This window comes from Lepidochelys olivacea, assembly GCF_965140295.1.
Source record: "Lepidochelys olivacea isolate rLepOli2 genome assembly, chromosome: 1".
NCBI classification, from domain to species: Eukaryota; Metazoa; Chordata; order Testudines; family Cheloniidae; genus Lepidochelys; species Lepidochelys olivacea.
The window spans coordinates 262,632,567-262,657,617 of NC_140411.1; the positions used below are offsets into that span (position 1 = coordinate 262,632,567).

General features: G+C 52.1%; 1 protein-coding gene across 1 annotated transcript in view; it reads right to left on the reverse strand.

Annotated features, from left to right (window-relative positions):
* SHISA8 (shisa family member 8) overlaps positions 1-24,794 on the reverse strand; it is a 33,168-nt gene extending 8,374 nt beyond the window's left edge. The window contains exon 1 of the mRNA XM_084618030.1: positions 24,072-24,794. Coding sequence (XP_084474156.1) covers positions 24,072-24,634 — 563 coding nt within the window. The 5' untranslated portion in view covers positions 24,635-24,794. The remainder of the gene's footprint in view (positions 1-24,071) is intronic.
* Between the last annotated feature and the right edge of the window lie 257 nt (positions 24,795-25,051).

The following is a 25,051-nucleotide window of genomic DNA, read 5'->3' on the forward strand; positions in this document are numbered from 1 at the left end:
GTTCTGCAAGGAAAGACCACGCAAGGGGTGTCTAGATAGTTTTTTCTGCCTCCAATCTGTATGATCATTCGCCTCCACTTTCCTTCTGAACACAGATTCGCTGCTTTTACTCTGTATTTCTCGCATATTCCACTGCAGATGCTTCTGTCACAGCCTGTCCCTGTCCCCTGCCTCTGGACAGACACCAGTCTGTTGTGAGTGGACTCAACCACTGGATCCCACATGCTCCTAAGTCAGTCAGGTCTGGGCAGAGCCTGGTCATTGGTTCTAGCTCTGGCTTTCTCAGACTTCCTCCCAGGTATCCGTTTGTGACCCTGTGTGCCTAGGGCAGCCTTCCCTGGAAATGCCAAGGTCAGGGCAGGCTGTAAAAGGGAGAGAGAGACTCCCAAGACTGGTGGGTAACACTGAAGTTAAGCTCCCCAAACAGTCACAAACTGTGCTCCTGATCCCCCACACTGGTTATCAAGAAGCATAAAAGGAAACCACACAGCCCCCTTTTAGTTCATTCCAGTTCTCTGGCTCCCAGTCAGCACCTAGGTCCAGTATAGTAAACTTGGCTCACATATACAAAATGTTCTTCTGACCCCAAAGGGTCAGTCACGTTACCAGGTCAATATGAGTTTGGATCTTACACAAAATACCATGCTGCCAGCCATTCCTTAAGCATCTAAAACTAAAAGTTTATTATAAAGAAAAAAGAAAGAACAAGAAGAGAGAAAACAGTCATATACATACAAAAACTTCAAAGTCCATATATCAGGTTCTTAGCAGCATAGGTACTGACTCCGTGGGTGCTCTGGGGCTGGAGCTTCCACGGGGAAAATTAGTGGGTGCTCTGCACCCACTGGCAGCCAAGCTCCCCTCTCCCCCTCCTTTTCCTCCCCCACCCCGAGTGCCCGCTCCTCCGCCTACCTCCCAGTGTTTCCCGCCTGGCCACCGCCAAACAGCTGTTTGCATGCTCCAGGAGGGAGGGAGAGGAGCGGGAAGCCGCGTGCTGGGGGCGGGAGGCGGGGAAGAGGAGGGGCTGGGGCAGGGATTTGGGGAAGGGGTTCAAATAGGGGCAGGGAAGGGGCGGAGTTGGGGTGGGGACTTTGGGGAAGGGGCTGGAATGGGGGCGGGGAAGGGGTGGGAAGAGACTGGTTGGGGAGGGGCCTCATGGAAGGGGTGGAGTGGGGGCGGGGCCGGGGACAGAGGTGGGGTCGAGCATCCAGGGGAAAGAGGGGAAGTTGGTGCCTATGCTTAGCAGTATTGGTGAGTTTGCTGGCTTGAAAGTCCCTCTGGAACGCATCCACAGCTTGGATGGGTCATTCAGTCCTTTGTTCAGAGCTTCGTTTGTAGGAAGGTTATTCCAGAGGTAAGAAGCAGGAATGAAGACAAAATGGAGAAGCTGCAGCTGCCTTTTATAGTCTTTTGCCATGCAGCTTGTATTTCCTTTGTTCCAAATGCAAGCTGCCCAGCACATGGCCTGGAAGCATTACAGTTCTGTCCATAGGCATGTCCCTGCATGCCTTGTTGAGTCATAAGGTGGATCCCTGACCCTTTCAATGGGTTCATTGTACAGTTGATGTCCCTTGATGGGCCATCAAGCATGTTAGGCAGTGTTGATGCCAATCTGTCTGGGGATGTCATCCAGATGCACAGCACAAGTTTGGAAATATATATATCCCCTACATATCTATACCTCATAATACAAAGATGAGACAAACATATAAACAGGACGATCATACTTGGCAAATTACAACATTTTCACAGATACCTCACTCGGCATATCTGGCACGACTCAGTGCCATTTTACAATATTGGGATTTATAATACCCTAAAGTGCCCGCCCCCAAATTCCACACAGCGTCACACTGCTACCCTACCTTGTGAAGTGGACTCTGCAGCCCAGCCATCTTAGACCCCAGAACCAGTGGCCCCACCCTCCTGAGCCCCAATTGCTCAGAGACACTCTTCCAACATTCCACCTTGCTGTGAGTGCTCTGAGCTTCTTGATCAACCCTTTCAGGGACAACATGGCAGGCAGGCAAGCAAGCAAAGCACTAAAGCATTACAGAGCTTTGCAAAATAAGAGTTCTGAGACATCCCCCTCCAAAGTCTGTTCTCATCCTTTCTGTGAGGCCTGCATCTCAGGCCAGGCAGAGTGCCTTCTGCCTTCTCTCTCTCTCCAGCCTGGTCTCCTGGCATGTGGCAGTGGCCAGCCCCCCGTCACAGAGATCATCCCCCTTAAATACAGTCTCTGACCCCTTGTGCCCATGTGCCCAGGCTAAGAAAAGCCAGCCCCTTCCCCTTCTGTGTAGAGAGCTTGTGTTCCATGTGGATGGCCAATAGTTGAGAGACAGAGCTGATGACTCTAGTTTGTTTTGTGATGGCTTCTCATTCAGTCTTTCAGCAAGGCCCTCCGCACCGCTCCTGGGAAGGGCAGCATGTGGGATGCAGCATACTAACCTGGCCCTGGACAAGGTGAGTCCTGGGTTCAGCTCCTAAACAAAAGGATATCCTAATCCAAAATGAAGGTTACCATCCAAAACGGAGTTTGCACTTTGATACAGACATAGCCTACTTTGTCACAGCTTCTATAAATGGGTCATTCCTGTATCACATTTAATTGTGTCTTGGCATCTGGACAATGAACTGAGACTCAGTACTGAAGTACATAACCATGAACTTTACACTAGTTTTTCCCGCACTACAAGGGAATTGCCACAGCTTTCACCAAACTTCTAAAGTCCTGGACTAGCATTCCCAGTGCTGAATGTAAAACTAGAGATGGATTCTCTGAGGCCAGTCCCTTTGCCAGTTGTTCCAGATCCCAGTCTGGAATGGGGAAGGGCTGTTCCTAGGACTGTTATGCTTCACTCCAGCTCCTGTCAGCGATTGGTGAACATCATAAGCTAACTCTAACAGTAGCCAGTGGAGACAGTGCTTAGAAAGCACATGCCATTGGGTGATCATCTTGCATCAGTCTCTGAGAATTTGCACCAACTGAGATCTTGGGCTTTTTGTTAATCTCAGAATATTTCAGTGCTGGTCTTTCGATGGCAACCTTTGTTTAATTCCCCAACATTTTTCTTTTGCTAGCCATTGCTGTATCATTCTGTATTAGTCTCCAAGAGCACTCTGCCTGTGACAAATGAGGGACAATTTGCTTAGGTAGACTAACATGGCCACGAATCTCCATAGGTGCTCCTTGATTTTGGGTCTTTCCATTTGCACAATTGACTCCACTTTTCTTGGGTCCAGTCTTTGTCACTGAGTCCGTGTCCTACATACCTGCCCTCACTCAGCCTGACCTGGCATTTGTGCCTGTTTGATCTCTGGCATGCTGCTGAGCAGTCTGCAGTCTGTCATTGAGGTGTGGATTGTTTTTGTTCCAAATCAGCAGACCATCACCAGTAATTATTTCCACCCCATCCAGATCCTCGAAGATCTAGGACAGGACACATTAGTACAGCTCAGGTGCTGAGGCAATCCCAAAAGGAAGTAGCTTAGCCATTGGGTCTCCCCACTCACCCTCCCCCCCCACCCAACCCAAGAGGGATGTTGAAGGCACAGAGATTTGGTTTGATTTGTATTTTGGGGTGAGGATTTGAACTGGGTTTTCTTTTATAGGAATTGATTCACATTCCTCCCCACTCTGTGTCCCCCAATAAAAATACTATTTTTTCCACCTTTTTATAACCATAGCTATGAGTCAGTTCCAGCAGGCTGGAAACTGGTGGGCTAGGCTTTTATCTTTTGTCTCTGGCAGTGGTAGGACATCTCTGTCACTGAAGACCATGCTACCTGAGGCAACTGGCTTGTTCTTCTTTTATCAGCACTCAAATGGGCCTGTTGCATCAGCAAGTTCAATGTTATTTGACCTACATTTTCTTGGGCTTCTTTATGGTCATTCTTTTTTTGTGACTTTTCCTCTTGAAATAAAAAGAACATCAATCCCAGCAACCCAAAGCAACCTTACAATATCAAAACAGTGTAGACAGCTGTCAATAAGAGTCTATGCTATAATAAAAAGAGAGTGCGAAGCCCAACAGTAAGCAGCAACCCTCTAAACACAATGAAACAGTTTGCAAAGCTCTATGCGCATAAGCAACCCTACAACAACAAACAAAGCTCACAGCCTCAAGCAAACTCCTCCCCCACTCCCAACCAACACAAATAATATACCAGGAACTGTTACAATAGCCAAGAGTGTTCTTAAATAGGGAGGGTGTCACAAGCACGTTAAAGTATCCAAAAATATTAGATTTCACCAACCTCCACTGTCACTGTCTAGAGCAATGGTTCTCAACCAGGGGCACATGTGCCCCTGGGGGTACGCAGAGGTCTTCCAGGAGGTACCTCAACTTATCTAGATATTTGCCTAGTTTTACAACAGGCTACATAAGAAACACTAGCGAAGTCAGTACAAACTAAAATTTCATACAGACAATGACTTGTTTATACTGCTCTATATACTATACATGGAAATGGAAGTACAATATTTATATTCCAGTCGATTTACTTTATAGTTATATGGTAAAAATGAGAAAGTCAACAATTTGTCAGTAACAGTGTGGCTGTGACTTTTGTATTCTTATATCTGATTTTGCAAGCAAGTCGTTTTTAAGTGAGATGAAACTTGGGGTACACAAGACAAATCAGACTCCTGCAAGGGGCACAGTAGACTGGAAAGGTTGAGAAGCACTGCACTAGAGCAACCCCACAACAAACCTATGTGTGCCACTGTCAAGGTTCCTTCCCCACTCTGAACTCTAGGGTACAGATATAGGGACCTGCATGAAAGACCCCCCCTAAGCTTATTCTTATCAGCTTAGTTTAAAAGCTGCTACCACCAAAGTGTTATACAAAGAACAGGGGAAGTGCCCACTTGGAAACGTCTCCTCCTCAAAAAAATATCCCCCCAAGCACTACACCCCCTTTCCTGGGGAAGGCTTGATAAAAATCCTTACCAATTTGCATTGGTGAACACAGACCCAAACCCTTGGATCTTAAGAACAATGAAAAAGCAATCAGGTTCTTAAAAGAGATTTTTAATTAAAGAAAAAGTAAAAGAATCTCCTCTGTAAAATCAGGATGGTAAATACCTTACAGGGTAATCAGATTCAAAACATAGAGAATCCCTCTAGGCAAAACCTTGAGTTACAAAAAGACACAAAAACAGGAATATACATTCCATTCAGCACGACTTATTTTATCAGCCATTTAAACAAAACAGAATCTAACGCATATCTAACTAGATTGCTTTCTAAGGGTATGTCTACACGACGAAATTAGGTTGAATTTATAGAAGTCAGTTTTTTAGAAATCGGTTTTATATATTTGAGTGTGTGTGTCCCCACAGAAAATGCTCTAAGTGCATTAAGTGCATTAACTTGGCAGAGTGCTTCCACAGTACTGAGGCAAGCGTCGACTTCCGGAGCGTTGCACTGAGGGTAGCTATCCCACAGTTCCCACAGTCTCCGCTGCCCATTGGAATTCTGGGTTGAGATCCCAATGCCTGATGGAGCTAAAACATTGTCGCGGGTGGTTCTGGGTACATATCGTCAGGCCCCCGTTCCCTCCCTCCGTCCGTGAAAGCAGACAATCGTTTCGCGCCTTTTTTCCTGAGTTACCTGTGCAGACACCATACCACGGCAAGCATGGAGTCCACTCAGGTAACCGTCACCGTATGTCTCCTGGGTGCTGGCAGACATGGTACTGCATTGCTACACAGTAGCAGCAACCAACTGCCTTGTGGCAGCAGACGGTACAATATGACTGGTAGCCGTCATCGTCATGTCCGAGGTGCTCCTGGCCACGTCGGCCAGGAGCGCCTGGGCAGACATAGGCGCAGGGACTAAATTTGGAGTGACTTGACCAGGTCATTCTCTTTAGTCCTGCAGTCAGTCCTATTGAACCATCTTATGGTGAGCAGGCAGGCGATACAGATTGCTAGCAGTCCTATTGCATTATCTTCTGCCGGGCAGCCATGAGATGTGGATGGCATGCAGTCCTTCTGCACCGTCTGCTGCCAGCCAAAGATGTAAAAGATAGATGGAGTTGATCAAAACAAGAAATAGACCAGATTTGTTTTGTACTCATTTCCTTCCCCCCTCTCCCGTCTAGGGGACTCATTCCTCTAGGTCACACTGCAGTCACTCACAGAGAAGGTGCAGCGAGGTAAATCTAGCCATGTATCAATCAGAGGCCAGACTAACCTCCTTGTTCCAATAAGAACAATAACTTAGATGCACCATTTCTTATTGGAACCCTCCGTGAAGTCCTGCCTGAAATACTCCTTGATGTAAAGCCACCCCCTTTGTTGATTTTTAGCTCCCTGAAGCCAACCCTGTAAGCCGTGTCGTCAGTCGCCCCTCCCTCCGTCAGAGCAATGGCAGACAATTGTTCCACGCCTTTTTTCTGTGCGGACGCCATACCAAGGCAAGCATGGAGGCCGCTCAGCTCACTTTGGCAATTAGGAGCACATTAAACACTACACGCATTATCCAGCAGTATATGCAGCACCAGAACCTGGCAGAGCGATACCGGGCGAATAGGCGACGTCAGCATGGTCGCATGAGTGATCAGGACATGGACACAGATTTCTCTGAAAGCATGGGCCCTGGCAATGCATGCATCATGGTGCTAATGGGGCAGGTTCATGCTGTGGAATGCCGATTCTGGGCTCGGGAAACAAGCACAGACTGGTGGGACTGCATAGTGTTGCAGGTCTGGGACAATTCCCAGTGGCTGCGAAACTTTCGCATGCGTAAGGGCACTTTCATGGAACTTTGTGACTTGTTTTCCCCTGCCCTGAAGCACATGAATGCCAAGATGAGAGCAGCCCTCACAGTTGAGAAGCGAGTGGTGATAGCCCTGAGGAAGCTTGCAACGCCAGACAGCTACCGATCAGTTGGGAATCAATTTGGAGTGGGCAAATCTACTGTGGGGGCTGCTGTGATGCAAGTAGCCCACGCAATCAAAGATCTGCTGATATCAAGGGTAGTGACCCTGGGAAATGTGCAGGTCATAGTGGATGGCTTTGCTGCAATGGGATTCCCTAACTGTGGTGGGGCCATAGACGGAACCCATATCCCTATCTTGGCACCAGAGCACCAAGCCTGCGAGTACATAAACCGCAAGGGGTACTTTTCAATAGTGCTGCAAGCTCTGGTGGATCACAAGGGACGTTTCACCAACATCAATGTGGGATGGCCGGGAAAGGTACATGACGCTCGCATCTTCAGGAACTCTGGTCTGTTTCAAAAGCTGCAGGAAGGGACTTTATTCCCAGACCAGAAAATAACTGTTGGGGATGTTGAAATGCCTATAGTTATCCTTGGGGACCCAGCCTACCCCTTAATGCCATGGCTCATGAAGCCGTACACAGGCAGCCTGGACAGTAGTCAGGAGCTGTTCAACTACAGGCTGAGCAAGTGCAGAATGGTGGTAGAATGTGCATTTGGATGTTTACAGGCGCGCTGGCGCAGTTTACTGACTCACTTAGACCTCAGCAAAACCAATATTCCCACTGTTATCACTGCTTGCTGTGTGCTCCACAATATCTGTGAGAGTAAGGGGGAGACATTTATGGTGGGGTGAGAGGTTGAGGCAAATTGCCTGGCTGCTGGTTACGCGCAGCCAGACACCAGGGCGGTTAGAAGAGCACAGGAGGGCGCGGTACGCATCAGAGAAGCTTTGAAAACCAGTTTCATGACTGGCCAGGCTACGGTGTGAAAGTTCTCTTTGTTTCTCCTTGATGAAACCCCCCACCCCTTGGTTCACTCTACTTCCCTGTAAGCTAACCACCCTCCCCTCTTCCCTTCGATCACCACTTGCAGAGGCAATAAAGTCATTGCTGCTTCACATTCATGCATTCTTTATTCATTCATCACACAAATAGGGGGATGACTACCAAGGTAGCCCAGGAGGGGTGGTGGAGGAGGGAAGGAAAATGCCACACAGCACTTCAAAAGTTTACAACTTTAAAATTTATTGAATGCCAGCCTTCTGGTTTTTGGGCAATCCTCTGTGGCGGAGTGGCTGGTTGGCCGGTGGCCCCCCCACCGCGTTCTTGAGCATCTGGGTGTGGAGGCTATGGAACTTGGGGAGGAGGGCGGTTGGTTACACAGGGGCTGTAGTGGCAGTCTGTGCTCCAGCTGCCTTTGCTGCAGCTCAACCATACACTGGAGCATACTGGTTTGATCCTCCAGCAGCCTCAGCATTGAATCCTGCCTCCTCTCATCACGCTGCCGCCACATTTGAGCTTCAGCCCTGTCTTCAGCCCGCCACTTACTCTCTTCAGCCCGCCACTTACTTTCTTCAGCCTGCCACCTCTCCTCCCAGTCATTTTGTGCTTTCCTGCACTCTGACATTATTTACCTCCACGCATTCGTCTGTGCTCTGTCAGTGTGGGAGGACAGCATGAGCTCAGAGAACATTTCATCACGAGTGCATTTTTTTTTCTTTCTGATCTTCACTAGCCTCTGGGAAGGAGAAGATCCTGTGATCATTGAAACACATGCAGCTGGTGGAGAAAAAAAAAGGGACAGCGGTATTTAAAAAGACACATTTTATAAAATAGTGGCTACACTCTTTCAGGGTAAACCTTGCTGTTAACATTACATACATAGCACATGTGCTTTCATTACAAGGTTGCATTTTGCCTCCCCCCACCGCGTGGCTACCCCCTCAACCCTCCTCCCTCCCCATGGCTAACAGCGGGGAACATTTCTGTTCAGCCACAGGCAAACAGCCCAGCAGGAACGAGCTCCTCTGAGTGTCCCCTGAAGAAAAGCACCCTATTTCAACCAGGTGACCATGAATGATATCTCACTCTCCTGAGGATAACACAGAGAGATAAAGAACGGATGTTGTTTGAACACCAGCAAACATACACTGCCATGCTTTGTTGTACAATGATTCCCGAGTACAGTGTTACTGGCCTGGAGTGGTAAAGTGTCCTACCATGAAGGACGCAATAAGGCTGCCCTCCCCAGAAACCTTTTGCAAAGGCTTTGGGAGTACATCCAGGAGAGCCGCGAATGCCAGGGCAAATTAATCCTTTCACATGCTTGCTTTTAAACCATGTATAGTATTTTAAAAGGTACACTCACCGGAGGTCCCTTCTCCGCCTGCCGGGTCCAGGAGGCAGCCTTGGGTGGGTTTGGGGGGTACTGGCTCCAGGTCCAGGGTGAGAAACAGTTCCTGGCTGTCGGGAAAAGCGGTTTCTCCGCTTGCTTGCTGTGAGCTATCTACAACCTCCTCCTCCTCCTCCTCATCATCTTCTTCGTCCCCAAAACCTGCTTCCGTGTTGCCTCCATCTCCATTGAAGGAGTCAAACAACATGGCTGGGGTAGTGGTGGCTGAACCCCCTAAAATGGCATGCAGCTCATCATAGAAGCGGCATGTTTGGGGCTCTGACCTGGAGCGGCCATTCGCCTCTCTGGTTTTCTGGTAGGCTTGCCTCAGCTCCTTAAGTTTCACGCGGCACTGCTTCGGGACCCTGTTAGGGGCCTCTGTCTTTCATGCCCTGGGAGATTTTGACAAAGGTTTTGGCATTTCAAAAACTGGAACGGAGTTCCAGCACGGATAGCACGGATTCCTCTCCCCATACAGCGATCAGATCCCGTACCTCCCGTTCAGTCCATGCTGGAGCTCTTTTGCGATTCTGGGACTCCATCATGGTCACCTCTGCTGATGAGCTCTGCATGGTCACCTGCAGCTTGCCACGCTGGCCAAACAGGAAATGAGATTCAAAAGTTCGCAGTTCTTTTCCTGTCTACCTGGCCAGTGCATCTGAGTTGAGAGTGCTGTCCAGAGCAGTCACAATGGAGCACTCTGGGATAGCTCCCGGAGGCCAATACCGTCGAATTGTGTCCACAGTACCCCAAATTTGACCTGGCAAGGCCGATTTAAGCGCTAATCCACTTGTCAGGGGTGGAGTAAGGAAATCGATTTTAAGAGCCCTTTAAGTCGAACTAAAGGGCTTCATCGTGTGGACGGGTGCAGGTTTACATCGATTTAACGCTGCTAAATTCGACCTAAAGTCCTAGTGTAGACCAGGGCTAACTCTTTACAGGAGTTCTGACCTGCATTCCTGCTCTGGCCCCGGCAAAAGCATTACACAGACAGAGCGGACCCTTTGTTTCTCCCCCCACCCAGCTTTGAAAGTATCTTGTCTCCTCAGTGGTCATTTTGGTCAGGTGCCAGCGAGGTTATCTTTAGCTTCTTAACCCTTTACAGGTGAAAGGGTTTTTCCTCTGGCCAGGAGGGATTTAAAGGTGTTTACCCTTCCCTTTATATTTATGACAGCCACGCATGGCTAGTGTAACACTGAGGCGGTCATTAGCAGCAGGGCTTGAGTTTGGAACCTCTGGAGCTTAATGCACAAGCCTCTACTGCTTGAGCTAAGACCCAGGGCTGTTAAGCTTGCTATGGGGGGGGGGAAGGGGCTATCAACCTTTATGTGGCCTAACCACCACTGAGTGGGCATGTCTTACACTAGCAGAAACCCCTACAATAGGCCATTGTGAACAGACCAAACAACCGACCAATGAGCGTATGCAAACATTCATGAGAATCCCTCCAATGACAGACTGGTGGGAGTATCCCAGTGGTTGTTAGCAAGCCAGCCATCAGAAACCCATATGCACAAACCAGTGCTCAGAAAAAACCCTACAGTAACAAAAGTGTCACAGCCTATTACTCAGAACCAGCCCTCTGACAACAAAACATACACTGTCCAGTGTTCTTGAGCAAACCTAAGATGATCGCCATGCATGTGCAATGACGGAAACATGTTAGTAAAGATGGAGATGTCAAGCTGGGGAGCCAGAGCCTGAAGATCCAAACCAAGCCCTCAGGTCTGACTAACCCCCAGTTTTTGGATACTTTGAATCCAACCCCCGACTGCAGTTGAGGCCCATCTCTGGAAGGAACCGTTGGCAATTCTTTTCCAACCCATCAGCAAGAGGAGCCAGAGGAGGGCGAAGGAGACAGTGTGGCTATCCAAGGAGCGGAGCAGCAAATTAGTGACAGTCACGGGTGACATTGCCCAAAGCCAGGATGAATTCTTCACCTCCACACTCAGAGAGAAGCTGAAGGTCCCAGGCTGGTGACTGGGAAAGAAGGTGTGGGAGGGAAACCAGTGAATCATTGAGTGAGTAGAAATGTGGCAGCTCAGTGGGGGTGCTGCAGGGTACCTACCTCATAGCCGAGTTGGGTCACTGCACTGGCCTCCCCCACTGAAGTTCAAATCATTAGCTAAAGCAACACGTGAGATAAGCTTGGGAGTCTCAGCTTAGTCTCCAGTGGAACTGTGTCAGCATTACTTAGATTGTAAGCTCTTTGGGGCAGGGACTGTCTTACTCTGTTTGTACAAGGCCTGGCACACTGGGATTGTGGTCCATAACTGGGACTCCTAGGCACTGTCCCAATACAAATAATAAAGCAGCAACCACCACATATGGACCACAAAATTAATCAAGAATGGCAATCAATCACTGAAGAGAGGCCCACTCCTGGTGTGGCAGGAGAGGTTTTAGGTCAAGATCAAGGATTGGCTAGACTGGGCCTAGAATAGCAGGGGGTGCTGATGGTCAGGATTGAGGAGACCTGGCAAAGCAGTGGGGCAGCGGGGGATGGGATGGGGCCCTTGGACTGGAATAGGGGATGGGGTAGGTCAGGATCATGACATTGGAGCGTTATGAATGCGTTGTTGCCTCTACACTATTATTTGTATTCTGGCAGCAAATAGAGGCCTATTGTGATAATTGGGCCTACAAATTTACCCTAATTGTAAGCTCAACGGTAAAAATGTGTGCAAGTCCCTAAGTTGTCACAGTAACCTGTCCCCACACATGCTGATGGGGGGAAGGGATGAAATGCAGACAGAATGATGGGTGTACGCAGACACAATAGTGCTATGGAATTAGTCCAACCAAAAAGCCCTACTGATATAACTCGAGGACTGTGTTATGATCATGCTTGGCAAGCAAGAAAGTGTGGGTCCAGAAATCAGTTAACCAAAACTGGTGGGTAAAACATTCAGCCTAAATGGTGAACAAAGTAAGAGGGGGATGGGCTATTCCACCCATCACTCCCTGTTTGGGTCCTTAAAGAAAGATTTTGTGCCAGGAAACACAGAAAAAGAAACAGACTGAGGCTATTGGAGTGAGTGCCCCCATGATGGCTGCCACCCCCATCGTCCTGTAAGACCCTTGATCCTCTTCGTCCGAACCCTGAGAGATGGTCCTGACCGGAGCAGGCCAGTGAGAGGGGCCCAGATGACAATCACCACCTCTACTTGCTCCAGCTGAATCCCAGATGCCACCTGGATAAAAAGGGATCGGACACCAGCAACAATGACAGGTCCAGCCCATCTCGGCTAACTTCTTCTCTTTCCCCCAAAAGGACAGTTATTACCGTCTTTGACACCACCTCAGAGAGTGTCAAACAAGGGAGGGGGTTTCCTTCTAAAAACTTGCTCTAGCTGAAGAGAAAGGGAACAAGGGATGCTGTTAAAATGAAAGCCTCACTTAATGCTTTACATCTCAGGTGCTTTCACTGCTTTTGTCCCGATTGATCAGGGCCCCATTGTGTAGAGCAGGGGTGGGCAAATTTTTTGGACTGAGAGCCACATCTGCGTATGGAAATTGTACGGTGGGCCATGAATGCTCACAAAATTGGGGGTTGGGGTCCAGGAGGGAGTGAAGGCTCTGTCTGGGGGTGCAGGTTCTGGGGTGGGGACAGAAATGAGGAGTTCAGGGTGCAGGAGGGGGCTCTGGGCTGGGGCAGGGGGTTGGGGTGCGGGGAGGTGAGGGCTCTTGATGGAGGTGTGGGCTCTGGGGTGGGGCTGGGAATGAGGGATTTGGGGTGCAGGGGGGTGCTCCAGGCTGGGACCAAGGGGTTTGGAGGGCGGGAAGGGGATCAGGGCTGGGGCAGGGAGTTGGGGCATGAGGGGGGGTTGAGGGCTCTGGCTAGGGGTAGGGGATCTGGGGTGGGGCCAGAAATGAGGAGTTAAGGGTGCAGGAGGGGGCTCCAGGCTGGGGCAGGGGGTTGGAGCGTGGGAGTGTGTGAGGGCTCCGGCTGGAGGTGTGGGCTCTGGGGTGGTGCTGGGGATGAGGGGTTGGGGGTGCAGGAGGGTGCTCCACGCTAGGACTGAGGGGTTCGGAGCGTGGAGGGAGATCAGGGCTGGGGCAGGGGGCTGGAGCACAGGAGAGACTCGGGGTGCAGGCTGTGGGCAGTGCTTACCTCAGGCAGCTCCCGAAAGCAGTGGCCATGTCCCCCTCTCCAGCTCCTATGTGGAGGCGCTGCCAGGCGGTTCTCCGCACTGCCCCATCCACAGGCCCTGCCCCTGCAGCTCCCATTGGCTGCAGTTCCCAGCCAATGGGAGCTGTGGGGGTGGCGCTTGGGGTGAGGGTAGCACGCGGAGCCCCCTGGCTGCCCCTAAACATAGGAGCTGGATGGGGGGACATGGCGCTGCTTCCGGGAGCTGCGCGGAGCTGTGGCACGTGCGTGTGGAGTGGCTGCTGACCCTACTCCCTGGTTGGAGCGTGGGAGTGGGACAAGTCCCAGACCCCACTACCCAGCGGGAGCTCAAGGACCAGATTAAATCAGCTGGCGGGCCGTGGGCCATAGTTTGCCTAGCCCAGTGTAGACACAGCACACTAGGTCCAATTGAGCTTGCAAGCTAAAAATAGAAATGTAGCTGCAGTGGCATGGGCTGTCTGCCCCAAGTACAGTCCCACCTGGGACCCTAGGTACTTCCTAAGGCAGCTGTGCTGTCCTGCCGCCCGTGGCCACACTTCTATTTTCAGCGTACTAGTTTGATCAAAGCTAGTGCACGTGTCTAACCGGACTGGAAATATCACCTCCAGCCCGCAGTGCGGAGGTACCCTCGGAGAGAGCCCCTGCTCCAAAGAGTTTATAATTGAAGGACTGGCAAGGGAAGCAGATTCACCCCAGGCCACATTCCTGATCAGTGGCTGAGCCAGGCCCAGGTCTCCTGAGTCGCATACTCACTGCCTCCCAATTCACGTGAACGTCTCCCTGCCAATCAGACAGGTCCCTTCCCTGAGGCAACGGTACTGCTGCACGGTAGGAAACATGCTATTAGGGCAGATCTAAGGAGACATGATGGATGCCACAGAGCCATAACTTTGTCTAGCATTCTCAAGCTGTCCCATATGGGGGCAATGGATCAGCAACCGCTGTGAAACAGCGTGACTAGGATTCCTGCTAAGACTTTCAGTTACACCAGAATGCATTAGCCCCAAAAGAACACTAGTTCTGTTCTTTTCACTGGCTGTAGGGGCTGCTCACACTCTGGGCAGGTTTCAGAGATCCCTTGATCCAGAGGCAGCAAGTTGCCACGGCCTCAGCGTCAAAATGTATCAGAGGCCTGACTCCTCTACCGGCTCATTCAGGTCAGGGTTCAACTTAGCCAGAAAGGATCAAATGCTCACTTTTGTCCCTCCTCACCGGGACCTTGCTTGGCAAATCAAACAAATGAGCAGAATTCTACCCCCTTCACCCAGCTCCCCGCTGCCATGGGTATGTTATCACTGCAAATGCCAGGGGCTAAATTCACACCTGGAAATAGCAGGCTGCCCCTTTTGGCCTTTGTAAAGGAGCAAAGGGGCAGCATTTAGCACGCCCAACCCACACTTATGGAAAGCGATGGATAGACAGAAGTGGGAGATGGAGAGAGATAAAGAGAAAGGGCCCGATCGTGCTCTCACACCAGGGCCAGTGAGGAACAATTCCTACTCCTGAGGGCATTCTGTGCCAAAAATATAAAAATTCTGCGCACTATATTTTAGAATTCTGGAAATTTTGTCAAATAAATGTGGAAGCTCCAGCATGGCATTGGGGAGCACAGGCCATTGGGTTCACAGAGGTGGGAGATCATAGTGCAGCTCCCCCAGCCCCTCAAGGACACGGTGAGGCTGCGCCCAAACCTGACACAGCACAAGGACCAGGCCTGCCCCAGAAACACTCCAGGGCCCTGCCCCTCTGTGCCAGGTGCACCAGGTGTGGGCAGACAGGCTCAGCAAGGCAGGATCCAAGTGTGGAGGGGCTTAGTGTGGGGGGATCCAGGTGTGGGTTGAGAGGGTTCTGTCTGGGGCATCGTGGATGTGGGCAGCTCAGTGGAGGATCTGGGCATGGGGAGGAATCTGGATGCACAGGGGCTTGTTGGGGGGTTCTGGGTGTAATGGTAATGGGACTCTACGGGGGGTCCAGGTGAAGGTGGTTTGGGGCTCAGTGAGGGGGTTCTGGGTGTGGGGGAGATAGAGCTCAGCAGAGGGTTCAGCTGCAGCTGGTTGGGGCTCAGTGGGGTGGGGATCAGGGTGTGGGTGGCTCATCGGGGTGGTCCAGGTGCAGGGGGAGTAGGGATCATGGTGGGGGGGGGGTGTGAGTGCAGCGGGGGTGAGGCTCGGCAAGAAGGTCTGGGTATGAGGGGATCTGGATGCACAGGGCTTGGGTGGATGGGGGAGCAGCTTCCTGTACAGGGATCCCTCCCTCTGCAGCTGAGGAGCGATGGGAGGGGAGTTTGCAGAGTTTCCTTCAGCTGGGGGAGAAATCTCGGGGTGGGTCTGACCTGGCCCCAGATGCTGTGCAAGGTAAGAGGGAGTCCCGTCCTCCCCAGCCCAGCTGGGACTAGCAGAGGAGCCTGGCACAGGGTAGAAGCCACCAGCTGGGTCTTCCCCAGCGCCACCTCCTGCTTTACAGTGATTTACCTCTCTTCCAGCTGCCCTGGGCCCCCAAAACATATTGCTGTGGAGGGTTGCATGACAGTTCTTGTGGCTTCCCTTTGCTTCCCCGTCAGAAAGTCATTTTTCTGTAGGGAAGCAAAGAAATCTGCGGGGGACATAAATTTCCCCAGGAGTAAACTCCTCCATTGAGGTCAGTGGAGTTCACAGCAGCATCAGCCTGGTACATGCAAGAGGGACAGGATCTTCTAATACAGCACTTTAGTCTGTGGTGTGACCACTCCAATCTCATGCATCCGACGAAGCGGGTATTCACCCACGAAAGCTTATGCTCCAGTACGTCTGTTTGTCTATAAGGTGTCACAGGACTCTGCCGCTTTTACAGATCCAGACTAACACGGCTGCCCCTCTGATACTTCACTCCAATCTCGTCATGTACATCCTCCAATAGCCATTCAGGCTCCCTTCCCCGCAACTTCCACCCTTCTCGTCTACTGCTTGGTTACATTAGGACGGTTTTAAGAAGGCAAGATGAAAATGAACTCCCTTTAATGTGGTGGGGCGGCTGCTGCTTAGGTTTCTGCGCTTGTGGGAGGCTACAATGCTGCTGTCCTTACTCTCAGTGAGTAACACCACCGCCGTTAATAGCTCCTAGCAGAACAGGGTACTAGCCCACAGGAGGCAGGGTGGCAGGCTTGGGGATATAGATCGGAAGCTGTTTGGGGCCAGGGCTGTATTTACTTCTAGGGCAGGTGTGATGCCCTTCCTCACACCAGCAAGTATCTTGCTCCATTGGCTTCAGGAGGCCACCACAGTTCAGGAAGGTACAAGGGCAAATAAAGGCAGTACAATCGGGCCCTCTGTTTCTGTACAGCACCAAGCCCATCCTGATCTTGAGTGGGGTCCCTGGGCACTACCATAATGCAAGTAAGGAAATAATACATCTCCCCCCCGCCCCGTACTTATCTGTCAGTTTGTTCTCTCCCCCCAGATCTAGGACTTCACATATCCTAGGACCAACTCTTTCTTCCTTGCCTGAAACCTCCCCTGCCCTGCTCTAATCTCTCCAGCTCTCTCTGCAGTTTGGTTCTGCCTCCTGGGGCTTTGTCACCCCTCTGACCATGCTTTCAGCCGCAAGTGCAATCGCAGCTGAATCCACACCAAAGAAACACCCGCCCCAGACAGACGTAAAGCAGCCCCACAGATCGCTGAGCGGGGCTGACTTTTATAACATCAGTTGATCTAAAAAGCTTCTAGAAGCTTAAGACATCGGGACTAGGCCACAATTCACTTAATGACAGGTGGAATTTCTGCCATTGTGACAGGGCCACCTTGGAAGTGCTCCAGGAACCATTGCGTCAATATGAAGACAGCCTGACTGGCTGCCATGGTACACGGACAGCATGTACAGTAAAGGCTACAAGGTGCTACCAGCCACCTTTGCACCAGCTACACAAAGAAGGCAGTGATATTCCGTGACCCTGTGTGTTTGTGGTGAGCATGAGCAATGGACCCAGCCCACTGTAACCTGGGCCTGCTGCATGCAAATTGAGACAGGGCCAACAGGAAGCCTGTCTGCGCTGCCTGCTCCCTCTTCGGCATGTGGGATTTCAAGACTTCTGCTGCAGCTCTTCAGCCAGGCGCCTGATTCTCCTTGCACCTGAGTGTCGATCACGTGGAACTCCACTGAAGCTGCACCCCCGTAAAACAAGAGTAGGAGGCAGATTGGGCTCCCTTCTGCAAAGGGTCACTGTGTCCATGGAGTGGGGTTAAAGAGGGAGCCATGGGGAGCCTCCACCAATAGCCTGCAGGGGCTGTGGTGAGGGAGCCAGGAGACAACGCGGTGCACAGATATACTGAGTGTGTTGCCGATTGCATGCTGCCTGTTTTTACAGTGGCTGTGGCTAACATCCACTCCAGAAGAGGCTACCCACAGCCTCTGCCAAGCATGAGCCATGTGATGGCTGTCGCAGTCAGTGGCGCCGTGTCTTCTCGAATCTCTTCAGACCCAGGGGCTGTCCTCTGCTTTCCTTGTGCGGTGCAGACCCCGTTGTACCAGAGTCAGGACTCTGACACTGAGGCCATTGCAAGCCTGCTCCCTCCACATCAAGGGATCTCTGAAACCAGCGCAGACCCTGTGCTACTTCCTGCATCCTCTCCAGGCAGCTTACCCAGCCGCTGTTATCTTCTCCCTCCAGTGCGGTCTTGTTAGAGGCCATCTGTCCGGGGACAGGTTACCAGCTTCAACACCTCTTGCTGCTGGGGTTGCTGGCCTGCATCATCAGGCCACCTGGATTCGTCACGGTTGCATTACTGCTTCTGTGTGCTTGCATATGTTGTGAGACATGCCCCACTCCTGCCTCTGCACGTAAGTCTCCAGTGCATTTCAGTGGAGAATGCCAGCGCATAACATCTACTCCCTGCTATCAGCACAGTATAGGTGCAGCTCTCCCCTTTCCATGACATTTTGTGTCAAAGGGAACTATCAGGGTCATAGACAATATATTTCATAATAAACTGGCTAGAGTGTACCCGTGCTACTGCCCTCTGCTGGAGGGAGTCAGAACTCCTCAAGTGTGTGTCATAGAGCCTATGCTGCTAACAGAGATATTCTTTTAGCTCATGTGGTAGAAGCCAGAGGATGCGAGTTCTACGTCTGCTTTGCTGTGAAGTTCAGAAAGACCATGGTGTTCAGCTCAGCAACAGCCATTATGGTGCTCTGGTAGGTGGCCAGAGACTAGCTCCCATACTGCATATGCAGGATGGGCTGGTGTGGGGTCCTACTTTTGTCACATGGAAGAAGTGCAAAGGCATGCAAGAAAAACCTGCCTTTTCCCACTCCATATGCTCCTGTCCAAAAATACGCAGCTTCTGGGGAAGAGATCTGTTCAGTGATGACCCACATATTTCAAAGTACCATCCCATGTGATTGGAACGTGTGTTTATGGGGAGCTAGACCCTGAGGGGGATCAGAATACATTACCGGCTCAGTCAAACAGGGACTGCTAGCGAAGGGAAAAAAAACAAATGCTCAGCACTGGTACCACAGGAACCAGACTACAAGTAAAAAACAAGTTTCCTTTGGTTAACACAATCTGCCAAGAGGACAGCTCACACGTTAACCCGCTGATGGCAAGAAATGCAGGAGAATAAATGGAACCCAACCACACGTGTCCTGAAGAAAGATCTGATGGTTCTCATTATTGGACTAAGAAGATGTGATTCCCAACAGTGGGCTAAGCTTTTAGGGTACTGGTGTATCTGCGTAGCACTGCTAGGTGCTACCAGTTTCATGGAAAGTCTCTTTCTTTCTGTTATCCACACACATGAAATGGGAAATTACCCCTCCCCCCCCGACATCGTATGACTAAATGCAGCCCCAGGCATGGACAGGGCCAGGCGACGGAAAAGCACATGTCTCTGAGATTCCAGCAGCTGGATCTGGCAACGGACAGCTCCTGGGGATCGCGCTGATGAAGCTGGTAGGGCACCGATTGAGTTCTAGTTCAAGTGTGTAGGTAGGCACTGCTGTGAGGGAGTTCACATGGCTGGCCAGAGCGCAACTATAGCTAATGGCCACCAGACAGTACTTTCCCTCCCCTCTTCTCACTTTGGTTACCCTTGGAGAGGGCAGGGTTAGAATACCCCCCTTGCTCAGGCACACATTCTTCATACCCCACTCCAGCCCCCCCAAACCCTCCCATCGCAGAAAAGGCAACAGACCTTCTCGGCACGCCCCAGCGGAGCAGAGACAGATGTGTTATGACAGAAGTCATCGCAGCATCCCTGGGGATGGAGTGTTCTTCCTCCAGTTATCCCAGCCAGGAAAATGAGCACACGCAAACACGCACACGCGCTCTCAGACACGTGCACACCCCAAGAATGCAGAGAGCTCCTTCCCAGGAGCAGGCTAGTGGCAGTGGGCAAAGGGCAGAGTAGTTGGAGCGGAGGGAGGCGGGGGGAGTTTGTATCAATTCGGTAGACCTGCCAGCATTTTGTCAGGCAAACGAGGAACAGGGAGGAGGTGGCTGGGATGAGGGCAGACAAAAAGAGACATAGAGGACGAGGCTTCATCTCAGAGATGGACTGAGGCTTAATTGAACCTGGATTCACCAAAATGTTGGGCCTCCTAATCCTGCATGCTCCCAGATGGACACTTGGCCAAAGTCAGGCAGACCCCAGCTCATCAGGCAGCTGGCTACTAGCGATCACTGGTGCATGGCACCGCTGTTTGTTACTCTCGAGGATGAGTGTGTCCCCTCTGAGCATGGGGCTGAATCTTGCCTTCATCTGTCCCTGTCATCGCCTCCTCAGCACTCTTATTCCTCCTCCCAGCCCTGAGCGGCAGCTGCCTTTCAAGGGATTCTGTAATCACCCTGCCACCCACCCCAGCCTTCTCCTCTACACCCATCACGCCCAGCTGCTCGGCTGAGTCACCCCCTTGGGGGGGTGGAGCTTTCATGTCAGTGACTGGCAGGAGGTGGGGCTTCTGTCTGTGCTGACTCAGTGGCTGCCAGTGATGGGGGAGCAGAGGCTGCTACTGGTTTGGAGACCGAACGCAGGGCATTTAGCGGCTACAAAATTGTATAACAAAGCAAGGGGGACGGGTGTTAAGGCCCCCGACATTTCAGGGGATGGAGATATTTTGAGATGCTCTCCTGATCATTGTCTGTCCTGGTCAGTCATCTCCTCGGGCGCTGCCTTTTTACTAGATCCCCTAACCCGGCTCCATACAATGGATTCGTCACCAGAGCTAACCCCCTGGCCGACAATCTGCAAAGTAGAACATGATTAGAAACTCACCCAGTTGCTTGATGGATCCATGTCCATGTTCCACCCTCTTTGCCCCCTTTCCTCTCCCGCTCCCTTCTGTCTATGCCTTTCCCCATCCCTCGGGCCCCTATCATCCGCTCCCCCTTCGTTTCATAGCACACAACTTCCTTACTTCTGCACAACAGCTGTTCTCGGCGAACAAGCGACCTTGCGTTCCACCAGAAGTGGCGCTGCTGATCGGGAGGGAGATGCCCAGGCAGAGCTGTGGCTGGTGCGGGTCCGGGTAGGGGAAGGCCGGGCTAACAGGAGGTGCTGGCAATCAGGAGCCACGGGCACTGGCCGGGCCACATGTGGAGCCTCCATGACTGGCTGAGGAGGGGCAGCTCTGGGTCAGGACTGAGACGCAGCGGCAGAGCTCTGCCTGGGAACCTTGCACCCTGCCTGGCGCCAGCTGCTCTTATTAGCACCTCGCTGTGAAGAGCATAAAACTCGCTATAAAAAAAAAATCAAGCTGAAGAGAGAAGCTGCAAAAAAGTAAAACCGACAAACCGGTGTCAATTGTGCTGCTGCTGCTGCCCTTCCTCCCCCACCCACAGCACTGCCAATGCCCCGCCATCCTGACCCCTGGCACTCCGGCTACTCCAGTCCTAGCCTCCCCTCCCCCTGCACTGCCAATGCCCCGCCATCCTGACCCCCAGCACCTCTGCTATTCCAGGCCCTTTGCCAGTGTGCCTCAGCTCTGTCTTGCACCACCCCATGATGTTCCAGTTGGGGGATCCTCGCTGCCCTTGAAGCGACAGTCCCCATCAGCTGTGTGCCAGCCTCTAGGAGACAATGTCACCACATAGGGCGTTGTCTACTAGGACCTAGGATGAAAACCCAACCAAACTCACCACACTGGTGACCAAACCCAGAGCCGAGACTTATGACTAGCAAGAGGCTACATTCCTGATTTCCTTTTCATAGCAAAGTGCTGTACAGAATGAATGTTGGGGGATCACTCACACTGCCAGGAAATGCAACCATCTCTGCGGTGGAATGCCACAGCCATGCTCACCCAGCAGAACGATCCAGCCATGCCATAGGCTGGGTAAATTAGGATAATCCCCTCCACTGAAATCTGAGAAGGAATTTGGGAGGTGCAGTGCAGTTACCTAGGGTGGATTTGACTGAGATGCCAGTTTTAACCCCCATACTCTTGCAAAAAGTGCAGTGGGGCTTTTAAAGACCGCATGCCTGCCCCTCGGGATGGTGTACATTGACTCCAGTGGAGAATCCCCACGAGCGGTCAAGGCAGCATTTGCAGGCTTCCTCCAAGAGACGGCACTGATTCCATGATCTGAGCGCGGGACCGTTCAGAGTGCGGCGTCAGGGGATCGCTCCGGATGGCACAACGCACCCGCTTTGTGTCAGGCGCCCCGTGCCCAGCGCGGGGCACTTGGCATAGCCCTGGTCTATGACATCACAACCTGCCAGCCGGCCCAAGAGATCTGGTGCACGGAAGTCAGGACTTTCCTAAGGAGTTTGGCTCTGGAGTCGCTCTCCCTGGCTGCAGCTCGTTAGTGGCTCTCTCCCCGCCTGCCACTCAACAGGGGTCAGTGGAGCAGCTGGTTGCAGGCACAAGGCTGAGCGAGTTCCCCCAGGCCATGCGAGCTGGACTCTCTGGCAGCCCCAGTGAGTCTGTCAGTGAGCGACACAGTCTCGCCTTAAATATGTCCCCCACCAAAGGACCGTGGCACCTCGCTGACTGTCCCCCGCCCCCCCAGGTCCACTAGTGTCATGAGTCAGGCGAGGTCTCATGTTCTCCCGTCCTGCCACAGAAGGAAGCAACGGGAAGGGGAGGCATGGGCATTTTAAGGAGCTGGCATCTCAGGTGCCACTGCCTTCCCCCGTCTCCTCACCACCTGCCTACGCACACACACGCTGCCTTTCATCATGGACAAGCCCCTGAATCACCCCCCACCCCACCCCAACAGAAAACTGATAACAACTGAACATGCATCAAAGGATGTAGGGCCTCTGGGGGCCATCGCTGGAGCAGAATGGCGTGGCTGGGGGTGACATACCTCTGCCCCGAGCTGGGACTGAACCTGCCCAGAGTCCTGGGGGGGGGGGAGATGTTCCCTGAGGGGGAACGTGTGTGTGTGTCTCTGTGTGTGTGTGTCTGTGTGTGTGTGTGTAGCGGGGACGGGTGGAGGGGGCAGGCAGAGGTGATGCTAGCCCATTGGGGGCCCTAAGCAGGAATATTTGGAGGAGCCCACAACACACATAATAAAAAGTGAATCCCTCCCTCCCCAGAGCTGCTTGGGGCCCTGAGCAATTGCTTAGTCTGCTTCTGGGAACACGACAAGAAGAACATTTATCTGAAGTCAAGAACTGACATATTAAGAGAGCGCACGCCAGAGAAGAAAAGAGAGAGAAGGCGGAACACAGGGAGGGAGGGACAGACAGCAATACAGAGATGAGGGGAGTGAGAGAGAAGGAAAGGGGAGAAAGAGGGTGGTGCGGGGGGGGGAATTCTGTACCCCTCCCCATCCCTGTTACTCTCTCACTGCTGGGAAGTTCAGCCCCTCGGACTTGCTGGACAAAAGAGAGGAGACACAGAGGTTGAGAAGAGTCCCAGCAGTGTCCGGGTGCTGCAGCTGCAGTCCCACCTGCCATCCTGATCCCTCACTCCCACCCATCCCCTCAGCTGGCTGCCTACTCCCTCTTGGCACCCACACGGAAAGCCACCCTGCCGGAGAGAGGAGGTGCCCTGGCTGAACTTGCTGCCCAGAGCACAATCAAAACCAGCCCGGACAATGCTCATAGCCCAGCTGCCGTCCTCTGGCAACCTGCTGGCAAGGGGGTGTGAGGGTCATGTGGTAAACATACAGACATCCATGTGCACGCAAACACACACCCACACTTTGACAGGACAGAAACTAATGAAGCCGCTCAGCAAGCTCTTCCCCAAAGCAGGATGCTGCAGGAAAGCCAAGACATTCATTGTAAGTAATTGTCCTGTATAGAATCGAACTTTGAAATGCCCCCAAACAGATGGCAAAACTATGAGCCTTACACTCAGAATCACAGAAATCAGGGCTGGAGAAGACCGGTTAGAGTAGACACACCTTGTCCATTCTCTGACGACTGTTCCCCTTGGTATATCCTCTCAGGATCTGACCAGTACATTGTTAAATGACCCAAGTGATGCGGCTTCCATCCCCCCCCTCCCTTTGGGGGACTATTCCATAGCCCAGCAGGCCTCACTGGTAGGAAAGGGTTCCTGCTCTCCAGCCTAAATTTCCGTTGCTCAGCTTCAACCCGACAGCTCTGATTTCTACCCCCTTGACTCATTCCTCTCCCTCCTCAGTGTTTCAGACACCTAGCTCCCCCATAGATTGTTTTATCAGGGTCCAGAGCCAAAATTAAGGAGGGTTTGAGGGGTGGCAGGTCACTGTGGGGATCTGGGGTTGGACTGGGTCTTGCCCTCTGGAAGGGAACATGACAATGCAGCCGAGAGGGAAAGTCTGGAAGTATTGTCTATCTGTTGTGGAGCGAGACAGAGGGAGCAGGGACAGAGACAGAGCGGAAGGGAAGAAGTGAGGTCCCTTTTACCTGGACATGGTCATCTCCGTCGGGGGGCTCCGTGATTTCTCCAGGCCCAGCTTGGTGAAGATGCCCACCAGCACCATGATGGCCACCACACCACAGATGATATATACAATCAGGTTGGTCTTGTCTCGGGTAGGATCCTCGGGGGTCTCATCCACCCGGGCTGGTGGCTGGCCTGTGTTGACCCAGTTGGGGGTGTCATAATTGGAGCATCCACTTTGGTCCAGCCGCCCGTGCTTGAACTGGCAGCAGAAGCGGTACCCACAGGTCCCACAGCAGTACTGGTAGATCCCTGAGTTGCAATTGAATGGAGGGTCCCATTGCCCCATGACATCGTAGTAACCACGGCACCGGTCGCTGCCTGGCACAGCCTCAGTGGGGGCCACCACAGTGTCCTCCAAGGTGGGAGCCCAGCTGGTGTTACCATGGCTCTCCACCTGCCCCTCCAGCTCAGGATCCTGGGTGCTCGGAGCCCTGGTCCAAACCCGCCCTGGGTCCAACAGAACCAGGCAACAGAATCCGAAGACGTAACCTCGCTCCATCCATGCGCCACTCCCGCTTGCCATCACGCTCTCCTCGTCAATGGGGACGGAGACTGGTTAGCTCCTCGCCCGCCTCCTTAGGGGAGAAAAGCCCCTCTCCTCTGGAGACGCAGCAAGAAGGGTGTTCAAAAATTTCCAGCCAGATGCTAGGACACAAGCTATATCACTCCGTCTGCCCGTGGGAAAAGACGAGTCACCCCCTCCTCACTAAACAGCTCCCCCCGAGCAAACCCCACAACTAGAATAAGCCACCCGCTCAGCCAAGGGCTCAGGGTGGGTTGGGGGGCAGGGGAAGGAAAAAAGGAGAAGAGGAAAATCCTAAAGATAAAAACAACAATATGGGGGGTGTCAGCCTTGCATCAGGGCAACCCCTGAAATTCCTAGCAAGAGCCCAAGTGCAAGGAGGCAGGAGATGCAGATCGCCCTCTGCTCCTCGTCCTT